This window comes from Neomonachus schauinslandi, chromosome 2 (assembly GCF_002201575.2).
Source record: "Neomonachus schauinslandi chromosome 2, ASM220157v2, whole genome shotgun sequence".
NCBI classification, from domain to species: Eukaryota; Metazoa; Chordata; class Mammalia; order Carnivora; family Phocidae; genus Neomonachus; species Neomonachus schauinslandi.
Genome location: NC_058404.1, coordinates 75,386,365 through 75,414,125, shown reverse-complemented (window position 1 = coordinate 75,414,125; position 27,761 = coordinate 75,386,365). Strand labels below are relative to the sequence as shown.

General features: G+C 44.5%; 1 protein-coding gene across 2 annotated transcripts in view; it reads right to left on the bottom strand.

Moving 5' to 3' along the window:
• GATB (glutamyl-tRNA amidotransferase subunit B) overlaps positions 1-27,761 on the bottom strand; it is a 92,377-nt gene that overhangs the window by 8,158 nt on the left and 56,458 nt on the right. For both annotated transcript variants that reach the window (XM_021698933.2, XM_044912600.1), the window contains exons 10-11: positions 16,285-16,418; positions 9,032-9,110 (exon numbers count right to left, since the gene is read on the bottom strand). In XM_021698933.2, coding sequence (XP_021554608.1) covers positions 9,032-9,110; positions 16,285-16,418 — 213 coding nt within the window. The remainder of the gene's footprint in view (positions 1-9,031; positions 9,111-16,284; positions 16,419-27,761) is intronic.

The following is a 27,761-nucleotide window of genomic DNA, read 5'->3' as shown; positions in this document are numbered from 1 at the left end:
GCACAAGCAAATGTTCTAAGAGGGAAGTTTACAGCAATACAGGCCTCCCTCAAGAAACAAGAAAAGTCTCCAACAATCTAACCTCACACCTAAAGAAACTAGAAAAAGGAGAATAAACAATGCCCAAACTTAGTAGAAGGAAGGCAGTAATAAAGATCAGAGTAGAAATAAAACAAATACACACACACACACAGAAAAGATCAATGAAACCAAAAGCTGTCCATTTGAAAAGAAAAGCCAAATTGGCACTTTTAGTCAGACTCATCAAGAAAAAAAGGGGTCCCAAATAAAGTTGGAAATGAAAGAGAAGTTATAACTGATACCAGAGAAATTCAAAAGATACCGTGAATGACTAACACAATATAATTAAAAAAAAAAAAAAAAAAAAACAATGGATCATGGATAACCACATCAAAAACTAATGATGTATGGTGACTAACATAAAAAAAAAAAAAAGATACCGTGAAAACTTACATGCCAAAAAATTGAATAATCTAGAAGAAATGGGATCAATTCCTAGAAACATATAATCCTCCAAGACTGAATCAGGAAGAAATAGAAAATCTGAACATACCAATTACTAACAATGAAACTGAATCAGTAATAAAAAATTTCCTAACAGGGATGCCTGGGTGGCTCAGTTGGTTATGTGTCTACCTTCAGCTCAAGTCATGATCCCAGGGTCATGGGATCGAGTCCCACATCAGGCTCTCTGCTCAGTGGGAAGTCTCCTTCTCCTTCTGCCTGCTGCTCTCCCTGCTTGTGCTCTCTCTCTCTCTGACAGATAGATGGGTAAAATCTTAAAAAAAAAAAAAAAAAAATTTCCTCACAAATGAAAGTCCAGGCCTTGACAGCTTCATAGGTAAATTCTACCAAACATTTAAAAAAGAGTTAATACCTATATTTCTCAAATAATTCTAAAAAACTGAAGAGGAAGTAACACTTCCAAATTCATTGTACAAGACTAGCATTACCTTGACAACAAAACTGAGGACACTTCCCCCCACCCCGCCAAAAAAAAAATCATAGGCCAATGTCCATGATCAACAATAGATGTAAAAATCTTCAAGAAAATATTAACAAATTGAATTTAAAAATAGGATGGGGTTGCCAGGTGATGGGTATTAAGGAGGGCATGTGTTGTGATGAGCACTGGGTGTTAAATGCAACTAATGAATCACTGAACACTACATCAAAAACTAATGATGTACTATACAGTGGCTAACTGAACATAATAAAAAATAAAAAAAAATACATTAAAAGGATCATACACCATGATCAAATGGGATTTATTTCAGGGATGCAAGGATGGTTCAACATCACAAATCAATTAACATAGATACACTACATTAACAAAATGAGGATAAAAATCCTATGATAATCTCAAAAGATGTAGAAAAGCTTTTTGAGAAAACTCAACATTCATTTATGATAAAGAATCACAACAAAGTAGGTATAGATGGAACATACTTTAACATAATAGAGGCCATATATGACAAGCCCACAGCTAACATACTCAATGGTAAAAGCTAAAAGCTTTTCCTCTAACATCAGGAACAAGACAAGGATGCCCACTCTTGCCACTATCTTATTCAACATAGTACTGTAAGTCTTAGCTTAGTCCTAGCAATCAGACAAGAAAAAGAAATAAAAGCATCCAAATTGGTAGGGAGAAGTAAAACTATCACTATTTGTAGATGATAGGATACTATATAGAGAAGACCCTAAAGACTCCACCAAAAAACTAATTGAATAAACAAATTCAGTTGCAGGATACAAAATTAATATACAGAAACTGGTTGTGTTTTTATAATGAAATACCAGAAAGAGAATATCAAACATACCTAGGAATAAATGTAACCAAGGAGGTGAAAGGCCAGTACTCTGAAAACTATAAGACACTGATGAATGAAACTAAAGATGACACAAATAAATGAAATGATACTCCATGCTCACTGAATGGAAGAATTTATATTTTTAAAATGTCCATACTATCTAAAGCAATCTGTAGATTCAAAACAATCCCCATCAAAATACCAATGTTATTTTTCACAGAACTAGAACAAATAATCCTAAATTTGTATGGAACCACAAAAGACCCTGAATAGCCAAAGCAACTTGAGAAAGAATAATAAAGCTGGAGGTGTCATGTTCCTTGATTTCAAACTATTCTACAAAGCTACAATAATCAAAACAGTATGATACTGGCACAAAAACAGACACATAGGTCAATGGAAAAAAATACAGAGCTCACAAATAAACCCACACTAATACAGTCAATTAATCTATGACAGAGGAGGCAATAAATATAATGCAGAGAAGACCGTCTCTTCAATAAGTGGTGTTGGGAAAACTGGACAGCTACATGCAAAAGAATGAAACTGGACCACTTTCTTACACCATACACAAAAATTAACTCAAAATTGATTGAAGACCTAGATGTAAGACCTGAAACCATAAAACTCTGAAAAGAAAATAAACAGTAAAATCTTGAACACTGGTCTTAGCATCTTATTTTGGATTTGTCTCTTCAGGCAAGGGACATGAAAGCAAAAATAAACAAATGGGACTACATCAAACTAAAAAGCTTTTGTACAGTGAAGGACACCATCAACAAAATGAAAAGACAACCTGCTGAATGGGAGAAGATATTTGCAAGTGATATATCTGATAGGGGTTAATATCCAAAACATATAAAGAATTTCTACAACTTAACACCAAAAAACAAAACAAAACAAAAAAACCCCCCAAAACCTAAGTAGTCTAATTTAAAAAATGGGCAGAGGACCCAAGTAGATATTTTTCCAAAGAAGATATACAGATGGCACAGGAAAAGATGCTCAACATCACTAATCTTAAGGGAAATGCAAATCAAAACCAAAATGAGACATCACCTTCTGTCAGAATGGCTAAAATAAAAAACACAAGGAAACAAATGTTGGCGAGGATGCAGAGAATATGGAACCCTTTTGCACTGCTGTGTAGGAATGTAAACTGGTGCAGCCACTGTGGGAAACAGTATGCAGGCTCCTTAAAAAACTAAAAAGAGAACTATCATATGATCCAGTAATCCCACTTCTGGCTACTTATCCAAAGAAAATGAAAACACCTATTTGAAAAGATATATACACCCTTATGTTCATTGCAACACCGTTTGCAATAGCCAAGATATGGAAGCAACCCAAGTGTCTATCGGCAGATGACTGGATAAAGATGTGGTATATATACACAAAGGAATATCACTCAGCCATAAAAAAAGTATAAAATCTTGCTACTTTTGACAACATAGATGGACGTAGAGGGTGTTATACTAAGTGAAATAAGTCAGAAATAAAAATACCATATGAGTTCATTCATATGTGGAATTTAAAAACAAAACAGAAACTGACTCATGGATACAAAGAAGAATATGGTGGTTGGGGGGGGAATATATGAAAGGCATTAAGAGGTATAAACTTACAGTTATAAAACAAATCACAGGGATTCAAAGTACAGCACAGTGAGTACAGTCAATAATACTTTAACAACTTCGGTAACAGATGGTAATTAGAGTGTAATTAGAGTTATGGTGATCATTTTATAATGTATATAAATGTTGAAACACTAAGTTGTACACCTGAAATTAATACTATGTGTCAACTATACTTCACTTAAAAAAACAAGTTAATACATATTCACTGTAGGAAATAAGGAAACATGGAAATGATAAAAAGATATTACCTATATTTCCTATTCCCTCAAGATAACAAATGTATTTTGGTGTTTTTCCTTCCCATATTTTTCTTTGTTTCGTAACATAGTTGCAATCATAACATATGGACAGTTTCTGACCTGCTTTTGTTTCACTTACTACAGAACTACTTTTGTGTATTAATAAAAAAATTTAATATCCATCAAGCGTATTTATCATAATGTAACTAAATGGTCCCTCTGGTAGGTATTTAGACTTTGACCAGTGTTTATTTTGTTCCTCTGCACAGTCTCCAAAAAAGGGCATAAGAAATGTCCAACATTCAAGAAGAGAATGTGGAAATCTCAAGAGGGATCCAGATTGCTGGCTCAAAATGGAAATCACCTGCGAGGACTTGCTTATAAAGAGTCTATGCAGCAACTCTTTACAGGAAAATGAGGCGGGACGCTCAGCGGACTCGGACGGTCCCTGCGGCCCAGGACTGGAAGCAGGCACTCCTGGCAAACACAGGAGGTCGCTCCTGGGCCTGCCTCACTTCTCCTGGCCCAAGACAGCCACCTTGGCAGAAAGCACAGGGCGGACCTGAGCAGGCGGACTGGGGGGTCAGCCTTTGCCTGGGACCTAATACAGTGGGACCCGACCAGCTCAAATGCTTGTTGGATTTGCCTGAGCCAGAAAGCACCAGAATAGAGGTGGTGTGAGGCAGCCCGGGGATCACTGCCAAACCACACCATTCAGGAGGAAAAGCAGGACAATGCTAGGATGGATACTTCTAACTGCAGAGAGCTGGCTGCTCCCTGAGAAAGTAGGGCGGGGGTACAAAGGAGTGACGCTCGAGAAACATTTCAGCAGCCTCCGGGAACACATGGGAGCCCTGGGTCTGGGGGTGCTCTCTATGCCCAGTTAGAACACATCAGCTAATTATTAACTTCCCCAATTAGTCAAGTGGCCACCGCAGCCCAGCCCCAGCCCCCCGGGCCGACGCAGTAGACTCCAGTTGTCTCATCCTGTGCTCATTTCTGTTTCAGACCCAGACTGTGCACTCCTGGCTGACGCCCAGCAGGGTAGGAGCCGCTGAAGGGGTGGCCAGCCTCCAGGCCAGCCTCTGCAGGCCTCCTGGGCCCTCTGGCTGCAAACACAATGGCCTCTGTGGTCACCAGCCTCGTGCTGCAGCGTAAATCCTCAGCTTCTGTCTGTGTTTAATTGCCACCCTGGGAAGTGCTATCCAAGTACAATTGTTTCTGGCTAGGCGTGCAGCTCCTGGGTCCTGCTGCTGCCCACCCGAGACAAACATCTGCAACAAGGGATTCCTAGGGTAGTGCGGGCCATCTGTGTTAAATGCCCACGGGGAGCATGGGGTCACGCAAGCTGGGAACCCCCAATCACACACTGACCAGGGAGCCGGCTCAGACACACGGGGCAGAAGCTCAGCCTTCAGGTCCCTGGGGACCGAATTCACACACCCTTTCAACTACTACCCGACTTTCTCTAGCTAGTGCTATTGTTAAAGTATCTGGAAGGAAGGATGGAAGGAAAGCAGGCAGGCCCCTCGCCTGTCCAGGGGTTTCCAGGGTCAGACTGTGGGGGAAAGGCCTGTTCAAGGGAGAAGGCAGGGAGGGGGCTGTGACAGTTACCGAAAGGGGGGGCGGTCACCTCTGCTCAAAGGCAAGTACTGGGAAAGGTCATTCTTCTAGAAAGGCACAAACAACCACCCAAGCCCCTAAGAGAAGTGGGGCACAGTAAAATGCACATAGAACTGAAGCACTAAAAGGGAGAGAAGACGACATCAAATCATTTGTAACCGTTTTACTGTAGGACATAGAACATTTTCTACATTAAAAGGGTTTGGTGATTTCTCTTTAAAGCAGACCCCAAAGACCAGAGGAAATGGGTTAAGTGGCACACCTACATGTTACAATTCAATTTCCATCTCTACAGAATCCCAAGCCAGCTTGGTTCCAGTAGGAATGCTAACTGGACCATCCCCAGAAGAGAGTGGATCATCCACATCTATTTTAGGAGGGCACAAAGGGGACACAAACACACTCTGCATGGTTTCCCCTGGGGCTGCGCTGGCCAGCAGTCTGGACAGCACCCGGGGCCTCTGAGTCACAAGAGGCTCAGGATCCTGGGATGCTGTCTGCAGGGGAACTGTGACTCTGACGGCCCTCTCCTTGGGGAGGGGGGGAGGGGGGGCTGCTACCCACCACTTCGACAGGTAGCACTGGATCCTGTGACAGGAATCCAGATGATTTTGTCTACGGTTACCAGGAGGCTGCTCATAATGATAAATCCTTTTTCCATTTCTGAAAAATAGGGGTGCTTCATGGTAGCAACCTCTCAACTCCCCTGGACCCTGGGGTGCCTTTAAAGGGATGAGGTTTGTAAATCTCAGAAGCACCACTGAACACCTGTGAGGAAGGTGCAGTGAGAGGTGTAAGGGAAAACACCAATAAGGAGTGGAAGCAGAGAATTTTTCTGCTCTGCTTGAGTACCCTCTGACTGACAGGGTTTCTCAAACCCAAGGCCTACCTGGATTCTTTTGTTAAATTCAGTAAAAATTAATTGTAACATTTTTCTCTTAAAGAGCATATACTATAAAAGACACAAGAAGATGCTCAATGTAGTTAGTCCTTAGAGAAATACATACAAATCAAGGCCACAGTGAGATATCACTTTACACCTACTAGGATGACTATAATCAAAAAGACAGACAAGTGCTGGGGAGGATATGGAGAGATGAACCCTCATATGTTGTTGGCGGGAATGTTAGTAGTGCAGCCAGTTTGGAAAATAGGCAGCTTCTCAGAATGTTCAATGTACAATTACCATATGACCCAGAAATTCCATTCTCATAGGTCCATACCCAAAAAACCTGAAAACATACACTTAAACCAAAACATCTGAACACAAATGTTCAAAGCAGCATGTTTTTCAAGAGCCAAAAACTAGAAACAACTCAAATGTCCATTTATTGATGAACGGAGAGGCAAAATGTGGCATATACTTACAATGGAATATTCTTTAGCCTTAAAAAGAAATGAAGTACAGGCACATGCTACCACATAGATGGATTTTGAAGTATCATGGTAAGTACAAGAAGCCAGACAAAAAAGGCTACATAAGCCCATTTACATTAAATGTTCAGAACAGGCAAATCCATAGAGACAGAGAGTAGATTAGTGGTAACCTAGGGCAAGGGAGTTGAGTATGTCAGCTGTGGGCTTGTCATATATGGCCTCTATTATGTTAAAGTATGCTTCCTCTATACCTACTTTGTTGTGATTCTTTATCATAAATGAATGTTGAGTTTTCTCAAAAAGTTTTTCTGCACCTTTTGAGATTATCTTTGTTAATGTAGTGTATTATGCTGATTGATTTGTGGAGGTTGAACCATCCTTGCATCCCTGGAATAAATCCCATTCGATCATGGTGTATGATCCTTTTAATGGGAGTGACTGCTAATGGTTTGTTTTCTGATGTGATGAGAATGTTCTGGAATTAGTGTTGATGGCTGCACAGCCATATTAGTGAATATACTAAAAACCAATGAACTGTGCACTTCATAAAGAAATAAACTAAAAAAAAGAGTACTATAACTTCTTACTTTCTAAAGTCTTTATTTCTCTAACCTCATGTCTGCCCATCCCATCAATCTATCCTTATAATGGTACATGTGCATGGAAAGATACCTGGAATGGTGTTCACCCAGCATTAATGGTAGTTATTTCAAGGTGGTAGAATCTGAAGATCTTTGTATTTTTCTGCATTAAATTCTTAATAATGAACAAATGTCTTTTTTTTTTTTTTTACCAGAAAATCAGTAAGTGAATTTCTTAAAAACAGAAAAAGTAGAAAAATAAAAAAAGGAAAATGCCCAAGGCAATAATATATACAGGAGATTCCCTCATGCCAGCATACATTTAACACCTTTCTAATCAGACTTTTATTTTAGTTTGATTACCTCATTGCAGCCAGGATTCACCCGGCTTCCTTTAAACATGCTGGAAGTTGACAGAATCCAAAGGTGTCCCTATCTATATCTGAATCAGCTGTCAGCATCTTCTAGCATTTTCCATTTCTTCCCATTGAACAAATCATATTCACTGTACTGGGTTTCCTTCCTTCCTTCCTCCCTCCCTTCCCCTTTCTCCTTTCTTCCTTTCCTCCTTCTCTGCCTCCCCAGGTCTGGTGGGACAGGATGAATGAGAAGGGGAAAATTTTTTCCCCTTTCATTTCAAATGCTACAATTCATCTGCTCTTATGTATACATATAGAGTTTTTTTTTTCTACCCTCAGGCCATCTAATCTTTCTGCTACTGCTGAGCACTGTCATAAACATTTGTATTCTTCTGACATCCAAGCAACCAAAATCCTTTCCTACATGTGCCAAGGTCCCTGCAGTTGACAGCCTCACTGGGTGGCGGGGAGACAGAACCTTTATTAGTTCTGTTTCCAGTTTCATTGCACAGAGCTGGGTGTGAGCTCCACAGTGCCTTATAATTAGCCCAAAGCAGCTGCTATTCCAAAGCCTCACTCAGTACCTGCCACTGCTGCCGATGTGTCTAAATAGTAAATGCAAAAGGCACCATTAAAGTCACATTAAGTTTCTGTCTGAAGCACTGATGGCTTCGATATCCAAAGTTGAGATCAGGCTGCCGCCTTGGTGTTCTTTGTCTTTCTGGGAACTTACTTGTGAGAGTTTTCTGGATTCCAGGAATCTTTCGGCCACCTATGACTGTCAGGTGGAGGGTGATGAAGCTGAGGCCACCTCTGACGCGGCTGCTGGTTTTCGCAGCTTGCGTTCACTGGGCGCATGTATAAAATTTTATCTGCTAAGTGACAGGCAGTCTGACCTCATCCTCCTTGCTGGAAGACTGAATTTCAGGGGGCGATGAGGCAACGAAGACCACCAGTAAGCCCCTAGGACTGGCTGGGCAGCCGCGGAGGACTGACAGGGACCAGTGGGTCAGGGAGCAGTGCCGAAGCCGCCCCCGACCTTGGCCCTGCGGGGCACAGGGGCAGTGCGCACGCTCTGAAGCCCCCACAAGCTGCAGTCCCACCTTTCACATAAACAAATGTTTGGAAAACATTCCAGGCAAAACCAAACAGGAACTATTCCCCCTGGTTAGGCAAAGATGAGAAGTGTATTACCTACATCGCACATACTGGCTTTTTTTTTTCTTTTGCTAAACGAAATGTTTCTACCTTTTCAGTATAAAAACAGCATTTACAAGCATTGAATACTTCAATTATGAAATTCACTTAGTGATGGCATTTGGCATAAAACATTTACTGGGATAGCACAGCAGTCCGAAGCTTTAGGAAGCGTTGACATACCTGTTTAGCTGCTGATGAAGAGATGGCTTTTCTGTCCAGCAGGTTGAGCAGCTCAGCCAGCGCAGAAGGTGTGACAGGACTAGCAGCCCCCGAAAGGAGAGAAAATAAATTTACATTTCACACTGTCAGCATATCCATTTATGGCTATTCAGAAGCAAAGCCCTTGATTTTGTAGGTTTAAATAATTAAACCCACACCCAGGAATGGAAATAACACGCCAATTGGGCTCTATTTTATTTATTTATTTTGTATTTTAGGATATAACAAATTTCGGTGACTAGTGTTGTTTTTCTTTATTTTACTACTCAACAATAATGGCTGTCTGGCAAAAGTTGTAGCAACAGACAACTGCTCAGTTTAATTAGTCAAAAAAAAGGAGTGGCTGCAAAATTCATGAACCATGACAAGAGAAAAAAACCAAAACAAAACAACCCAGTAATTAAATATTTTCAAGATCAGCCTAAAAATTACTTCAAACAAAAGAGCTAACAAAGCTACTTTTCTGAGTGTTTTTATGCAAATATAAGTTCTTTGTACTTGTAAGAGCTTTTCTTTAAGGGAACTCTCCATGACTGCCATCCGTGTCCTTAACTGTCCTTATGGGCATCAGCACAGACACTGTTCTCTCCAGACTCACAACAGAAGGGTCCAGAATCCATCATATCCATACTTTTAGGATGTGACTTACTTGCCAAGATCCCATGGTAAAAGAAAGGCCAAGGAGCAACCAAACCCATAAAGTGTCATTAATTCACATTTGGGGGTAGGAGTGGTGTGTGTATGTGTATGGGGGGGGGGGTAGTGCCTAGATTAGTGAAAAGACAACACTGAATTACACACCATTTCTTTAAAAATATGTGAATTTGCTACTTTTAAACACATAGAGCAACTAGGCTAATAAAACGCTGTTTATCTGAGGTCATTAAGGGACTAATTTTAAATAGATAGGAAGGACTTATAAATAGCACATCAGTGTGAATGAGGGCTTCTGAAATGTTTAACGCCAAGGGAAAACACCTTCTGTTTATGTCTTAGTTCTAATCAATCACAATTAATTTCTTTGTAAGCTCTTAGATAATGAAAAGGAAACTGCCATGGAGGCCCCATCCAGTTTCCATGAATTCCAAACCCAGTGAGTGCAAGTTCACCAGCTCTGACTTACTGGGCTCTGGTTCAAGTCCAGTGAAGCCTCATTAGGGTTGTTCTTTCAAAGCAGCTGCCCACACAGAGGCAGACCATCATCCTTAAAGTCTTTGTTTATCCCAAAGTAGGGATAAAAGGTAATTCCAAGTGAAAACTAGGTTTGGAGACTAACCGGTATTATTAAGTTGGTATCTGGAACATCTGTGAACCACGCTGATTAAATCTCAACAGGAAGAGGGGCAGAGAGCTGGAAATAAACTGATAAATCCCTTTTCCAACCTTCCACCTTACTGACAATAAAGAATCAGGTTGTTTGAAAAACGAGTGTCCCTTGGGTGTTCTGCAATCCTAGAAAATACGGTGGCTAATTAGAGTGTAGACAGTAGGTAGAACCCATAATAAGTACTGATGTTAAACTGGATTTCTAGAGCATGCAGAAAAGAAAAGGTCCCTTCTCCCACATGAGTTGATGATATCAGGGACATGGAGACAGAGAAGAACAGAAATAGAACACAACATAACTAAAAATACTTTGCCTTTCATCTAATGACCTTAATTCATTAGTTAGGTCATAAATGTACACTATAAAATATTTCCACTGACCTAACAGCATTGGAGATTTCTCACCTTTCTGTACCCACAAATGCTTGACACATAGTCAGTAATATTTGTGTCACAGAACTCTTCCCACCAACAGGGAGAGCTATCTGGTATACCGCACACATTAATTCCAGATATGCCCGGGCTAACCTTGAGTGAGACAATGACAAAGATCAGTACCTGTCAGACTGATGGTAGAAGACCCCACTCATCAGTTAAATAAATAAACCATCAGATCTGCAACATAATGGCAGCAGAAGCACAAGCTACTGATTTGCTGCTGTCAGATAATGCTGGTTCCTGGACAGTGAATGTGTCTCCACTAAAGAAGACTCTGACACTGGAAGGCTTAAGCTTTGTGTGCCAGCCTCCAATCCCCTGAGGCCTGCGTATGTACAGAGGGATCTCTCCCATCTGCCAACTTCCTCCAGTCCCCTAGAGCTCTTTCAGGATCACGACTCCATCCCCAGCTTGGATTCTGGGAGTAAACACTCTGCTATCTCTACAACCATACCCCTCCAGCCCCCTCCCCTCATCGGAGAAATGTGCGGTCCATCTCAATCCCCACACTCTTTTCAGGCCCAAAGGCCACCTTCTCTGCTTCTGTTCCGATGGGACACAGGAAGCTCCTAGAGGAAGACAGAGGGACCTGGACACCCAGGTGGCTCTTGCTGGTCAATAATCCTTGTGTTCATCTCGACGGTTTCCCTGCACCCCTACCGGGTGCCCCAACCCAAGCACCTGTTCCAGACAGTCTCCTTCCCACTTCCCTTCTTGGCACATGCCCTCCTCACCTCTCACTTCGTAAGGTCATCAGCTGATGCAAGACTCAGAATTTTCTGTCGTGCCCTCTTCCTCCTGGTTCCAACAAACCAAGCCCTCGACTCATGCTTTTAATCCCATTACTTTCCACTTTTACGGATCCCACTTGCATGTTTGCTCTCTCCTGGGGCTTTAATCACGCACCTTCACAAATGCTCAGATCTTCCCGATCCTGAAAATGTCCGCAAGTGATTTTGAAGACACTTACTTCTGCCTGGGCTCTTGCCTTACCTTTACCAATAAACATCTGGCATTAGTGGCTACTATCTACCCTTGTGAGCACAGCCATGTGGATACTAATCCTAGCCCTCTACAGAAGCTCTTCTCTTAAAAAAAATCACATACCCTTTGCTTGTTGCCAAGCACAACTGCTTTCCCCCCATTCTGTTGCACCCCAATTCTGGGCTACATTTAAAGCCCCTTGCAAACACCCCTTCTCCTTGGACCTCCGCATTTTCTTCCTTTTCTTTGAATGTCCCGCTAATAAGGAGCGGCCAGGGCTCTTTTCCATATGGTTTTCTGCCTCCACCTCAGGCTGGCAGACAAGCGAAGCCCATCTGTTCCCAAGACTGCCTCTGCTTCTTCAGGATCCAGTTCTCTCTACCACTGGACTCAATGACCTCTCACGAAACATGTTCTAAGCTGGGGTCAGCAAACTTCATCCAGGAAATGCCGGAGGGCAAATGTTTAAGGCTCTGTGGGCCACACATGGTCTTTGTCACATATTCTTTGTTTTGCCTTATGAGGTAATAACCATGTTCGCTCACAGGGCTGCCGGAATGATCTTTAATGGGCTCCGAACCCTGCAGCCCCACTCCTGGATGCTACCGCACACATCCCACTGCTGGACTTCTCTTCCCTCACCATCAGGCCCTCTTGGCTCTAAAGCCAAGTGGCGAGTGCCTCAGGAACCGCTGCCCACGGCTGACCTGGAAGTTCGGGGCACTCGACTAGACCGGACAACTGGATGGTGGCACTTGCCTGATGTCACTGTGAAGCGCCTGCTCAGGGTAGCTGTAATTTCCATGTTCTTAACTAAATCCAACCTGTTATTAATAGCAATTTAGAAGGAGTTAACAGAAAAACAACTTTCAAAGCAATATGCTCAAAATAATTAAAAAGCCGAGTTCAACAAGAACTCTTCTGGTTGGACTCTTTAAACACCAGTCTTCTGACAGGTCTTTAAAGATGAATGCTAATTTGCAAAATCAGTTCTTGCCAACTTGACCTCTAGAGTGTTCCCCGCCTGGCGTCGTCATACGACTACTGCTATAGCTCCATAGCGACTGCCGCTCTAAGCTCTGGAAACGTTCACTCCGGCAGCTACGGCTGTTCCTTGATTACTGTTTGTTCCGAGGTGAGGCTGGGACAGCCGGTGCAGCTAACGATGGTTCTCTGAACTGTGTAGGAAGAGAGCTGCTACAGCTTGCTTTTGGATCCTTAGTCCTTGTTCTACATAAATTGTGTAACAGAACCGGAGCTTAGCTCCCCCGTTTACCTGCTTTTGGAACAACTCCTTATTAGGTTTATGTAGAATTGGGTACCCTCTGGGTTCTTAAAACTGTAGTGCTTATGAATTGTTTAGGTAAATATCAGGGGCTCCAAGTTCACTCTACAAGCTAATTTATCAACCTCAGCACCTTCAGCAGCTACCAGCATGGCTGGTACGCAAACCCCTAACTGCAGACTGACATATAAAGAAGCTGGTCTGAAAGTCAGGGGACTCGGCTACCAGTCTCAGCAGCTGAGCAGCCTAAGGTATGTCACCTTACTGGTCAGGGCCTCGATTTCCTTGTCTGCTAAAGGACAGAGCGGAACCAGAAGTTATCTAAGGTCTCTGGCAGGACTAAAATTCAGTGACTCTAGGCCAACACAGTCCATCATAGCCAAAGACATGGAAACCATCAATTTAAGGATCAGATTTTTAACTCCTTCGAAAGCTCAAACCACATCTTGAAGCCTTTCCTGGCTTCTTCTGGCCAATAGGCGCTTCCCTCTTCTCTGCTCCCACCGTGCTGTGTATAGTTGTAAAACAGAAGCACTGCTTTCTGCCTCGGATTAAAATGCTGCCACACGAGTCTAGTCCTCCCCAGGAGACGGCGAGCTCCTCGAGGGCTGGGGTGGGGGCCTCCTCGTCTAACCTCGTGCTCTGCCCAGAGGGGCACTCTACCGCATTTGTTGGATTCACGGCTGACACCACCCCCCCGCCCGTGACTCTCCACATCCTCACATCCCAGCCCTGCGCCAGTCAGTCAGCTGCGCTTTCCTGCTGTCTCCCACTCTCTGCTCCTACAAGCTATGCTCCTCCTCAGTCTAAGAACGTGCAATGCGTTCCCGTTCCCACCCTTGGCTCTCCACAGGTGTCGCCCAGACCTCTGCCTCACCAACTCCCATCCATTCTTTAAGGCTTTGGTACAGTTGTTTCTCCTCCATAAACTCTTCTGGATGGCTCCAGCCTTCCCTGAATGGCCACCATATTTTCAGTGTAAAGAGTGGAGTTTCTGAGGAGAGGTCAAACCCCAAAGGGTAGGAACGAAAGACAGAGAGGCAACAGATGCCAAAGGAGTTTAGGGGGCTGAGGGTGGCCATCGTTTCGGTACTTCGCACACCAACCGGGCAAAGAGAAGGAAACGAACGCTGAGGGCCCACTACGTGCCAGGCACTGTGCGTTTTCCTCTCCAAAACCCTTGGCAGTACCTAGGTACTGCCGTTTTCGTTTCACAGTGAAGCAATGGAGGGTGAGAGAGGGGAACTCATCCAAGGTCACTGCTGGTAAGGAGCCAAGTGAGGAAGTGAACTGGTCCCGCGTGGCCACATTACGGCATACATATACACACTGCAAGCAGGAGGCTGAACAGGAAGTTGGCACTATACAGCGAGACCTCCTTTGAGCAAACAAATTTTTGGGATCACGTATCCATGTAGGCTCGTCCCCCTCCCCCACTCTCTACGGCCTCGGCCTCGGGATGCTGAGACAATGGCACGCCTGCTGACAGGGGGCGCCACGTTCCCCTGGGGCCTGGCCGGGGTTGGGGGCGGTTCCTCAGGAACGCTCTCTCCCTCACTCCCCATACTGCAATCTGCTGCTCACTCTTCCCTTCTTAAATCTTGCCTGTCCTTCGGCTTTTGTGACATTCTGTCCTAGTTTTCCTCCTCTCTGCCATTTCTTCTCAGCTGCCTCCTTCTCTGCCTGCGCTTCTCACTTAGAGTCTAGAGCATCTCCGGCTCCTTCCTCAGCCGTCCCATCAGGCCATACCCTCCCTGATCCTTTTCTGTTTCAACAACTTCAAGTACTATCTATAAGCTGCTAAGTCCATGTTCCCCCTATACTGGACGATGTCCTTGCTTTCCCAGACACAGGATGCCCAGAGGCACCTCAAGATTTTTACACGTGCTGTTCCCTATACTGGAACACTTCTACCTCTTGGATTTTGCCTAACCCTACTCATCCTTCCCTCAGGCCTTAGCTTAGCTGTTCCTTTCCCCTTCTCAAGAGCACCTAGCTCATTGCTTTGTCATCACCGGCTTCTAGACCGTCAGCTCCGAGAGCAGGGACTACATCTGTTGTGCTGACTGGTCTTCCCCATGTTTAGCACAGTGCTTTGCACAGAGCACAGTCTAAATAAACATGTGCTGAATAATGAACAAATGAGAACTCTAGGATTCATACCTCCCAGATCTCTCTTGTCAGCGGTAGATCATATATCTGACTGCCTCCTGGTTATCCCCATGAGGGGGATGTCTGTCCTACAGGCAGCCCAACCCAGCAGGTCCAAAATGGAACATGGCATCGTGCCCCGCGCCTTCCCCCTGAACTCACTCTCCTCCTCTACCTCTCACTAGACTGTAAAATGCTGCCCTCCATTTCACTCCACTGTCCAAGTAAGAACTGGAAGTTGTACAAGGTGAGAGAATTGCTCTCCATCTACCTCGGCTCAGGCCCATGGCATTTCTCACTGGCACTCCAGCAACTGGCTCCTTGCTTCTGGTCTGTTCTTCCAACCTACTCCCCCAAAGTGAAACTGGAGTGCGATGGAGATCTAGGGCTTTGAGAGCTGCTGACAAAAGTGTTTGCACGGTGGCCTCTGGTGGTCTCTGTGGCTTTTTCCTGAGCTGTCCTGCTTGCCCCTCAGCACCCCGGAGTTTCTGAGTTTCTTGAGCCCATACACCTGCTTGCCTCTGAGTGTCCATCGGCCACTCCCTTGCCTAGAATGCCCTCGCCCCTCCCATCACCTGGCAACTCCCACTAGGTCTTTGGGGCCTAGCTCCAGCATTCGCTTCTGAGGGAAACCTTGTTCACCTTCTGGCCTCGGGTCAGGCCCCCTCTGTGTTCATTCAGGGCACCCCCTGCGCCTCTGGCCTAACAGAATCACACTGAGGTGACTACCTGCTCTCTTACAGGCCCATATCCCCCACCAGCTTGTATACTTCTTGTCTTACTCATCTTTAGGTCCGCAGCTCCAGCACAGTACAAAGGACAGCACAGACAAAGATTTGAACAAATAAACGAAATTTCAGATGTGAGGGAGGACAGCTTTAGAATCTGGAATTCACAGGGGGTGTGTGTCTTGTCAGGAGATCCTGAGGGGGAAGAGGGAGAACAAAACACTGGCCCTGCCCTACTTCAACTGCTTCTGGACACAGAGTTCATCAAAAAAAGGAAAAAAGAATCTCCAAACCCCACTCACCTCTCATTGACAGTAAGGTTCTGTTGCTTTAAAAAACCCAGAAAAATGTTGAGGACCCAACTAGTTACTTTTTTTGGCTCTGCCCTAGTTTCTTTTATCACATTTTGGAAGAACTCCAGTAGGCCAACTTCATTCTGTGAAGAAAAAAAAAATGCATATATATATATATACATATATATATATATATAAAGTCTCCCCCAAAATGAAAGATCAGCATTCTGAAGGCAGATCTGAAACTGTCACCCTCTGCCTCCTCTGAGATCTCTACCTGTACTTTCTTAAACACGGAACCATCACCAGAAAATTGTGATCACTTTCAGTAAACAGCAAGTATTCGACTTCTACCACTGTCACTGTGCATTTTTTTAATACAGCATTTTCTCACAGGAACAAACATATGTCAGAGAGCCTGGCTTGGTGAACCAGAGGACAATGAAATCCACTCTCCCCCAAACTCACCTGCCCTCTCGCTGTCAGCCTTGCGTACCCTACAACCTTAACCCTTTTATCCTCGGGCCCACGATGTTTGGCCTGAGTTTCCTGTCCTTTTTCTTTCCAGGTCTATTCTCTGCTGGAAGTCCCAGCGATTGTGAGAATAAGGAGGCAGGAAAAGAAGCAAATCAAGAAGGAATAGACGGAATATTCTACCTCTGAAAAATCAAAAGTGGATCGTAACTATATGTATCTTCACATCATCCCAGGAAGTGACAGAAATGGTTTTCAAAATGAGGAAGAACCCAGGGACATGTGATCCACTTAGACCACAGGACTGACGGAGGCAGCAGGGGCTTCCAGGCCTTCTGAGCCAAGCCAGACACAGCTTAACCCTGCCTCTCCTCTTGCTCCGTGAAAACAATCATCAAGGGGACTTGAAGAAGACTCTACCCCCTCTGGACTGTGAGTCGGGGGCCATTCTGTCCGGTTCACTTTATAACTAGAGCTAAGTCAGGGCTGGGCAATGGCAGCTACTTGGGAGTATCTGTGGACGGAATCCACGCCTGCCATCACCACGTGCATTTAAAAAAAAAAAAATCACAAGTGAATGCTCCTTCTTTATCGTGCCATGTTCACCTTTAAATATTAGAATTGTCCCAGGCTTGCATAAGAGTAACCCCAAGGCACTCATCAAGTGGCTAACTGCCAGCTCAGATCAGTTTGGCAGAACCAAAAGGTCTGGCTAAGTCCATCCTTTGTTTTCCAATAAGAAAAATAAAAACATGTGCTCCTCACATACGGGAAGGTGAAGCTTCCAAATGCAGAGGGAACACATTTCTTAGCAGATTTCCCCTACCTGCTGCAATTCAAATCAAACCACACTTTCCTTGAAATAGTCTTTTAAGCTTTATACTGTGGGTAAGGCTCTCACCCTTGCCCCTTTCAGAAAAGCTTTGTTAAGTGAAGGAACTTTCTGGAAAAATAAGGTACTCGGAAGAGCAAGACATACTAACAAAAGTGCTCTGAAAGTTTAACTATTGTAGATGCTGTAAAATATACATGGGCATACAATTGCTAAAGTAGACATTCCATAATAAAAAAAAATCTACATGCCCTTTGTAACAGATACATTCTCTGGTGACATGCCTACTGAATAATCCCATAATCATCTCTTGAATCTCTTTTCAGGCCAACGTTACTATTCTGCTCATGCTAAACCAGGGCAAAGGCTGCCTCAGTAGCCAAAGCTTGACTGCAGATAAGGGAAATGCAGGCAGAATGAAGAGGAAGACCTGCTTAACTTACGGAAAAGTATTCCAACTTCCACCATGATACAGCAAACCGCTGGGGAAGTAGAAAATCGCTCTCCAGCCCAAATCAGATGGGCAGAATTCCCTTTGTTCTAACCCAGACAGGCGGGCTCGCTGGTAAAAAGAGCTGTCAGAAGAACTCTTTGCTTTGCCAAGGAAAGGTTTTCTAAAGCCACCTAGAAATATTGCAGTTGAACTTCCAGGCTTGGCTGAGGTGCTGGGACGTGATGAATAGCTCTTCTTCTACCCTTGGGTGGTTTTTTTTTACTGGATGGATAACATAGCAAGTCAGATTTGTTTGTCTTTTTGTGTCAGTGCTGTGATGAAGCCTGTCGGAGCTGGAACCGTACTTCACTGGGGGATGCACGGTTTCAGTACACAATTGCAAGCGGATGTGAAAATCTGCGGGTGTAATGGGGTGAGCAGCCAGCAGCAGGGCTGAAGGAGGCCGAGCCGCTGCTGCCCAGAGAATGACGGATCAATGCCGAGGCGCACATGGGCCGCCTGCTCTGGCTCTTTAGATCAGAAGTCCACCTTTCGAGAAAAAAAACCGCAGCATTCTAGATAAGGTTTCCTTAGTTTTTCTATGAGATCGGCAATTGCTAATAAGCGAATAAGCACGAATCTCAGAAGTCCCTGGTGAACATGGCAGTGCAGCCATCTGGTGTTCTCAGGAAAACTGTGGGCTGGTGGTTCCCTTACATAAAAACTATATAAGAGCAACGCAAAAAGGCCACTGCGTTAGGGAGCCCCTAGCTTCCTTCTCAAAGGCGACATGCAAGCGTCCGACTCCGCACTGACCTCTCCTACGTCAGACAGAGCTGACACCGTAGCGACACGGCGCGTCGTCTCCTGGCAAAATGTAACACTAATTGTTCCTTCAGCCACAGCTAACGCGGCAGGGACAACCGGTCCTGTCTTTCGTGTAACACTGGACAGCCTCCACAGCTCTATGGCCGGGAAGCGTCCTTTCACATTTTAATCAAATTTCCCCGAAGCATTCAATTACACCCAGAGCCAATGCCAGGTCAGCCTCGGAGACGCTAACAGGAGCCCTGCACCGCTAATGGATGTCAGCTGGTCACTGCAGGTGTGAGGCGAGGCGCAGGGATTGCCCCACCTGCGCGGCCTGCCCTGGGGAGGAACCCCGATTCGCCCTTGCGTCGGGCCCCAGAAGCAATGTCTTTTTGCATGCTACTGTCTTCTCACCAAGCTGTCTTGTCCGTTCTACCTTTGGAGACGACAAAATGTCCGAAGGCTATGCAGTTGGAATAGGAGGAGGGCTGGTTTCCCAACCACCATTCTTGTTCTAAGTCCCACACCCTTTGAACCTGATGACAGGGCAGAAATTAGCTGGACTATATTTAGAAGGAGAACAAAACCTGACAGAGACAGCTGCCCAGTGACAGACTCAAGAAAAAGCCCACAAAGTGCAAGTTGAGGAACAGCTGATTATGTGGCAGGGAGTGACTTGGCAGCTAAAGAAACCCCAGACTGGCAACTCGGGGCTAGTTAAAAAGCTTGCAGGAGTGTATCCAGAATGGGGGCTAGACACGGAGAGAGTAGCCGGCCCCGTGGGGAGCCGCACGTGGCTGATGCTCCTGCTGATGGTATTAACAACGACAACAACAGGTGCTAGGCACTCTTCTAAGTAAACTCATTTAATTTTTTTTTTTTTAAGATTTATTTATTTGAGAGACAGTGTGTGTGAGAGAGAGCATGAGAACAGGGTGAGGGGCAGAGGGAGAAGCAGTCTCCCCACGGAGCAGGGAGCCCGATGTGGGGCTCGATCCCAGGACCCTGGGATCGTGACCTGAGCTGAAGGCAGACGCTTAACCCACTGAGCCACCCAGGCGCTCCAACTCATTTAATTCTTAACGACAACCCTCGGTTGATACTAGTAGAACTCTCTCTTACAGATGAGGACACTGAGGCATTAACTTGCTTGAGCTTCCACAGCAAGAGAGCAGCAGAACTGGGATTTGAACCTCTGCGGTCTGTGCCCTTCATCTCCATGTTACACTGCCTCTGATGAAAATATCATGTCCCTGCCTTCCCGGGGACTGAGACTGAGCACCTAGCAGTGCCAGGCACAATGTGAAGCAACAAGCTTATCAAAAGAATGCCCTTTCCCACCACTTCCATTATCTTATTTGGTACCTGCCATCTGTTCAAAGGTTCTTCACACATTGAAAATGTTGCAAAGGCCCTTAGCAATTAACTTAGAAATTAGGAGAAAACGGCAGGTTCTCTTTCTGCCTCTGCCAATGTACCCCTATGCCACCTGGCACTTCCCGCTGTGGCGGGGCACACACCTGCTCCCAGATCAGGAAGGCAGACAGATTCACGCCCCCCGCCCTAGGCCACACAGAGCTTCTGGGGCACAGGAGGGTGGCTGGAGTTCCCTGGGTCTCTCTTCTGCGTCCCCTCCACACTCTCTCCTCATGGAAGTTATGGTGAGTACGCCTCAACCAAGACCCTGCCCAATTCTGAAGCGCCTTCGGACCTTACAAAACCACCCCCACTACTGCTCACACAGTCTTGGTGTCAGGCAGACTGCAGCTTACTGCATTCTAACTCTTCTGCTACGAGGACTTCGTGCACCAGTTTATACCTAACTGGGCAGGTCATTCCTGTGTGGGGAGCAGCCGACTATACAGCAGACCCTGCATCTGTGGACTGAACAACGGTGGCTTCGACCAGGCGAGGCGCTCATGTGTCATGACGTGTCATTCTGTGGAGGCACAAAGGGAAACTGCACCCATCTGCCACGTGGTGGGGGTGCTGGGGTGAGCGGCCACTGAGCATTTCTGCAAACACTGTAAGAGGGCCCAGCATCTGTCTATTGGTGGGGACTCTGTTGTTCCCTCTTTATTCCTGTGGGTTTGATCACTCTTACAAAGTGAGAAAAACAGAATGCAGACCCATCACCTTTGTGAAAATAACACTGAATGCTAGTGTTGGGATGGAAATGGAAATTAGATAGGGAGGCCTGAGTGATGGTTCTAAGGAAAGAAAGCAGAAGTTATGGTGAGATTAAGGATGGACACATTCAGTGGGGTGCCAGCTTGGATCTACGATGTCAATGAGCCTTCTCTCTGCTTTTCATGGAAACAAGAAGTGGCTGTGGAAATCTGGCAGTGAGTGGAGGGGGTGGGGGGAAGAGACGGATGCAGAAGAGTCTTCAGTGGGGAAAAAACTAAAGGTAGTTAATTGGTGGTGTGAGACTAGCATAGGAAACATTGCTCTCACTTGAGCATGTCAGGAGGAAGCCAGAATCCTGAACCATCAAGGCCTCTTTCAAGAACATGGAGATCTGGAGAGGCTTGGAAATTGCCCCAGAAACACCAAGGGTATACTCTCTAGTCTGTCTCATAAAATATACAACTAGAAGGGTCTACCGTCCTATTTTGGTCCTCACAGTTTCTACTCCTGGGTCATGTTCCCAGCGGGCCTGGAAGCCCCTAAAATCTGAGCAAAACTCTGGTCCCAACAATTTCACTTGTGCTTTGTTCCTAGCAAAGTCGGGAAGTATACACATCTGAGTTTAAGATAACCGTTCCATACAGAGAGGGTTCACACCTACATTTGGCTTAGACTCATGTGAAAATGAGTTTACATTCTCCGAGATACATGAGCTCTAGGAGGGATGGGAAGGAAACCAATCTGGCAATAAGACTTTTCTTTGGATAATCAGGTGATAAAAGTTGACAGCAGAGCGGCATAACCAGAAAACCGTATCTTCGAGAATGGGCCACAAGTAGTATGCTGTCAAGAAATCAATTCTGATCATAATCACATTTCAATGTGCCTAAAGCCACCATTGTCAAATGGGCCCAACACGGAGGGAACCTGTGCTGGTCAATGGCAGCTTTCGGGCTGCAGCTTAAAAATGGCAACAAAGCTGCAAGGCAGTGCTTGCTCATCTGCACCAAGATCGGACTGAAACCAGAAATAATGTATTTTAACTGTCCCCAAAAGGAAATCATCCCACAAACAGGAGACCCGGCTTCAGGATGGGTGAAGGAGAGAGTCCTGTGAATCCCCAAGGCTGAGCACTAGGGACTTCACTCCTCCCTGCACTTTTGCTCTAGTGGGAAGGTCCCTGAGGGGTCAAATGAATCTGAGCCCAGAGGATCCTCGTCTCTGAAAGTCCTGTTACTTGCATCTGAAATAAACGAATTGCTGGTTTTTCAGAAGTAAAGTTAGAAGATGCATCCTTTATTCAGTTTTACCAGTAAAAAATATCGGTTACATTTCCAGGGCATAGGCTAACTATAAAAGCAACCGTAAGCTGGCAAGCACTGGGTGCAATTTTATGAACCGAAGAATAAAATCAATTTCGAAAATTACATGGAGCTGAAATATGGTGAGCGACAATGTTGACCAAATGGATTTTCCTTCAGCGGTGGTTAGAAGGCCAGTGCTTTGCTCCTCAGCACATCTAAGCAGTCTGAAACCAGTCAATATAGTTTCAGATGCCTTTTAAACTATTAGCTTTAAAGTAGTATCATCTATGAGTACACAGATATTTATCATGGGAAATTATTTTATAGACAGTTCATCCAAAAAGAAAACCAAGCCATTTCAAGCTTACTAGAAACTCAAAGCAAAACTCTTGGAAAACAATCCATTTAATAATCAACCACAGTCATAATATCTTTTCTGCTTCTTTGTCCCCAGAGACACCTTAACCTTTTTCATGGTGTCAGAAGCAAAGGATTATGACTTCAAATGGGGAATAACCAGCTGGGGAAAAAAAAAAGTTGTTCAAATAAGACTACGTAACTTGAGGTTGAATACAAAGACAGACAGACATGTATGGCAGCACGGGTCACTAATCTGGAGGGTCACAGTCACATTTTCCTACAGTCTCACTGTGGCCATGATGGATTTTTCTTAAAATTCTGCCCTGCGTGGCTCTCAAACGCATTAGCAGTTCTTTGGTGTCAGTGCTCTTCTCCCTGGCAACTTATTCTAGGGAGTCCGCTTGGCTGTATTTGGATTTTGTTGGGATTCAGTGAAGATTCTGTTCTGTCAATCATCTTCGGGGTAAGGGAATCATTCCCTCCCCTCTTTTAGCTAGGGAGAGTGGCAGCGCCAGTTCCCTTTGCATAGCCCTCCCGGCTCCCAGGTGTCCAAGGTGAGATCTGAAATCAAGACTGTCTCTTAGTGTTTCAACCCACTGCCCTGCAGGGCTACTTGGGAGAATGAAAAGCGACATGGAAAAGATAAAGCTCTTCTACCTGAAAACAGCACAGGGCGCTGTGGCAAGGACAGCAGGCTCTCAAGAAACACTAAATTGGGAATGTGATGCCATTCCTCCACTGAAATCTTGATGAGATGGACATCTTTCCATCTAATGAATTCATACACAGCCAGGCACCCTGTGAGCTTGTATCTGGTCCTTACCAAGTGCCTACCATGTGCTGCGCTGCATGACATGAGGCGACAGGCAAAATCATCCTACAAACCCCACACATCCTGCCCTCTTTTGGAGACGTTTTCAATGATTCATTCAGAAGGAGCCAAGAACCTATGGCACCAAGTTTAAGAAACAAAATAAAGTTACAGAGGACAGTTTATATCTCTTTTTTTGTGATTTAAATTTTCTACTTGTGGACATAATTTCTGCTTTTCATTGAAGTTGACTGATTTTCACTAAATTTAGGAGACAGTACTTTTTCTTTCTTTATAAGGCAGTCTGACATCTTAAAAACCAAACAGGGTGATCAAAAGTTTTAAATGAACCAATGGTCTGTGACTGCTTCATGAAGCATTAGTGGGACTGTATAAAACATTAGTATTGGGCACCTGGGTGGCTCAGGTAAGCGTCTGCCTTCGGCTCAGGTCATGATCCCAGGGTCCCAGGACTGAGCCCTGCCTCAGGTTCCCTGCTCAGCAGGGAGTCTGCTTCTCCCTCTCCCTCTGCTCCCAACTCCTGCTCTCTCTCTCTCAAATAAATAATTAAATCTAAAAAAAAAAACCCAACAAACCCAAAAATAAAACAACGAAGAAAACCACAACCAAAACAAACAAACAAAAACAACAGTATTAACAAAAGTAAAAGTTCTATTTTCTCTATCAAGTGATCCAAAACAGCAATGAACTTGAAACATATTCCTGTTTGGCACTGTGGCACATTATATATGCAGGCAGGCAGTAGAGCTTAGAAATGGAAATAAAGCCTGGACTCTGAAGTCAGTTCAGACCACTGAACCTGGCCCCCCACAGGCCTGGCGAAGATACTTAATGTACTACACCCCACCATAGTTTATGTTTCCCCATCTGTAAAATGGGGAGAGTAACAGTATCTACCTCAGAGGGTTGTTGTAAGGGTAAATTAAAAAGTGGCCCATGGGGTGTCTGGGTGGCTCAGCTGGTTAAGTGTCTGACTCTGGATCTCAGCTCAGGTCTTGATCTCAGGATTGTGAGTTCAAGTCCTGCGTTGGGCTCCATACTGGGCCTGGAGCCTACTTTAAAAAAAAAAAAAGTGACCTGCTATAAACCACAGAACCTGCTGTCAGCGAGCAGCCATGTTCTTATACTGCTTAAGCAAATGACTACAATCTGTTTGCATTCTCCAAATCAGGTAAGGCAGAGTTTAGGAAGAGATAACCCACAGACGTCACCCTGGGATTATCTGCTAAAAAAAATGTACATGCATATCATCTAGATCATTCTCATGATTACTCCTGGAATATGCTGACTCAGAGAAGGACTTGCTATGCTATTAGAACCTCTCATTTTTCAGGATCCTAATACCTGGATCTCAGATTCTGTATTTCTATTCCTTAATCCTTACAAATGAGGTCAGCAATCAAGGCAATTTGACATAAGATAGGGAAGCAAGGTTAACTAAATAGGTTCAAGTTTCAGGTGGGGTACTTTTTATGTGACCAGAGGAAAAAACCAGTAATATAGGTTTTCTGTTGGGAGGGAACTGTCAGGAGGGTTTAAGAGAGAAAACCAGGATGTAGATTGGATTTAATGTCCTAACAAGACCAGTTCAGAAAACAAGAGTCGGAGAGGCCAAGTGACCTGCATCTGGATACAGTACGTGGGGGGTGGTTAAAGCGGTGATCCAGGTGCTTCTCACCCAGAGTTCAGTGAGCCAGGCGTCACCCCACAATTTGCAAGGGGGTCAAGAGTGGTTTATGTACCTGACCTTTAGAAACTAAGATCCTTTTATCAGGAATGCTTCTTCCAGGACTTTCATGAGTATTGTCAGAGTATCATTTGTCTGACCATTCACTGAATAAATATTCACTGAGTGCCTACTATGTGCCACACATTGTTGTAGATGCTAAAATACTAGAGTTCTGCAAATATCAAGCAGAAATTACCAATACATAATGCAGTGCTTACCACATAATAAAATGACAGGACAAATTAAAGACTAGAGTTAAATTCTGAAGTTTTTAGTATGTGTGGGTAAGGCATGTGCTTAAATGCTTAATGGAATAAGCAATCCAAAGGCACTGAGTGTGGGGTCAGAGCTCTGCAAAGCACCTCCACTACTGCTTTTTATTTAATGAATACTCCTGGGCACTCTTTAAATACAAAGATGGTTCATTAGATTTGTGCATCTGCCCTTCTCGGCAATCTGTTGTGTTTCTGATGAAGGCAAGAAAAAAAACATGAACATATCATTTTCGGGTCTGAGTAACCCAGCTTTCAATGATTACAAAGTCGTAAAGAGCTCAGGATACCCACTTTCAGGAAAACAATTTCTCTGAATCATTCTCTTTCCATTGCTATTTAGTTCTCTTTATATTCATCTTGGAAATTTCAAGGACTACCCCTTAAAAAAAAAACAAAAACGAATCACCTAATACATTATCTGCAAGCTATTAAAAATAAGTGTATTTTTAAGATATTAAAAATCCCTTCAAAACTGGCTCAAAAATCACCTTCTTTTGGAAGTTTTTCCCTTTTGTTCCAATCAATGTAATCACTACCTCCCTGGGCTCCCATCCCACGGTATGAATCTAGCTCTTGCAATCTGCCCCAGGGGCTGGTTAGCTGTGTCGTGTGTGTGTGTGTGTGTGTGTGTGTGTGTTTGTGTGTATTATATATATATAAACTCTTGGAAAACGAAGAAACACTTTTTTTTTTTTTAATATATTTGTCCCTGTCTGAGTACCTGCTACATAGGAGATGCAAAATAAAAGTTGTGGACTGAACAGATGAAAGACAGGTTCCCCTCAATAGGAACTTAAACTCTGGACCCACTCGCTGGGCACCTTCAGCAAACATTTATTCAGGGCCTCCTGTGAAGGACACATAAGTGGAGCCTGGGACACAAACATGAATACGAAAATGTCCCCGCCCTCAGAGGACTTTCTTTGCGTGAGGAGGCAGATGCTCCTCGCCATCATGTGCTCGTCAGAGGCCAAGCGTGACAGTGCTAGAGAGATGCTTTCTCAAAGGAGCAAATGCTTGCAGACAGGGCCGTGGAGAGAAATAGCCATATTCTTGAGAGGAGTTTCTGAGAGGTCTTTTCACCTCTCTTGTGAAGAAAGTTGATATACAAAAAAGAACTTTCAACGTTATATTTAGTGGATTCTTTTCTGAAATCACAGTCGTGAGCAAAGAAATGGCCAAGAAACCTGGGTTTTCTTCATTTGCTACCTCCAAGGGCTGCCTCCATTCACCTGGTGGAAGGCCAAAGACAGATAACGGACATCTTGGAGGCTCAGTCCCTGTAGGCTCCGTCCCAGTCCTTCCATCCCCTGTGTAATCTGGCAGTTATAAAATGCAGGACTGGAATTTAGCATTTGGAACTGAGTCTGGAATTTATTTCGCGTGGGCTGGAAATTCATCAGACAGTGGGCAGGATGGGTAGGACTAAGCCTCAGTCGGGTTAAACGAACCTCGGGAAAATGCCTGAGTCGTAAGAGGCTTCAGGTTAAAAAGGTGTTCAGTCCGAGATGCGAACTGACTCGCCCGGTCGAAGATTTGGCGTTAAGCCACTGCTGGTGAGCCGAGCTGTGCTGAGGAACAGCGAGTGAGAGGGTGACACAGTCCTAGCCTGCAAGGGGCTGAACAAGTCACATGCAGAAATGACTAAAATCCAGCCTCGTAAGCATCAGAGGGTTATGACTAAGCTACGGACGCAGCCCACAGGAGGCAGTGGGCGGTGGTCACCCTGCCTAAAGTATGAAAACCTATCAGGGCCTGCCCAATCATCACTGGTAGGAAAAGAGGAGTTCTCCTGTGAGACTCTCCGGAGAGTTTTCACATTAGCTGATTCATAAAGAGAGAATCATTCACTCAACAAACATTCACTTGCCTACCTTGTACCAGAAATGGCGGGACTGCTCTCACTGAAGTATATAAATATGAACATTCTAACACTCTATCTACTTACTACTGGTCAATTAAAATGTAGAAATCCAGAGTTTGCAGACTCCGCTGCTCCCGAAGGTCAGTGTGGCATATACCCAGTACCCGAAACATGCAGTAGCAAAGCTTTCTACTTCCTCCCTCACAGACAAGCTGAAGACAATGGTGACAAAACCCTACCCTCACCGGTGCCACACCCCTTTAATGTTGCCCTAACAAAGAAAACGGCAAAGCCGGCGAATAGCTCTGAAAAGAAGGGAAAATCCCTAAGCAGGTCTCAGTGGTGTCAGATTCTCTAATGGCCCCTTAAGATGCACCCTCAAGCCTCAAAGGACTGATACTTCCCGTCAGAGTTTTCAACATTGTGTGCAGAATAAATGTTTT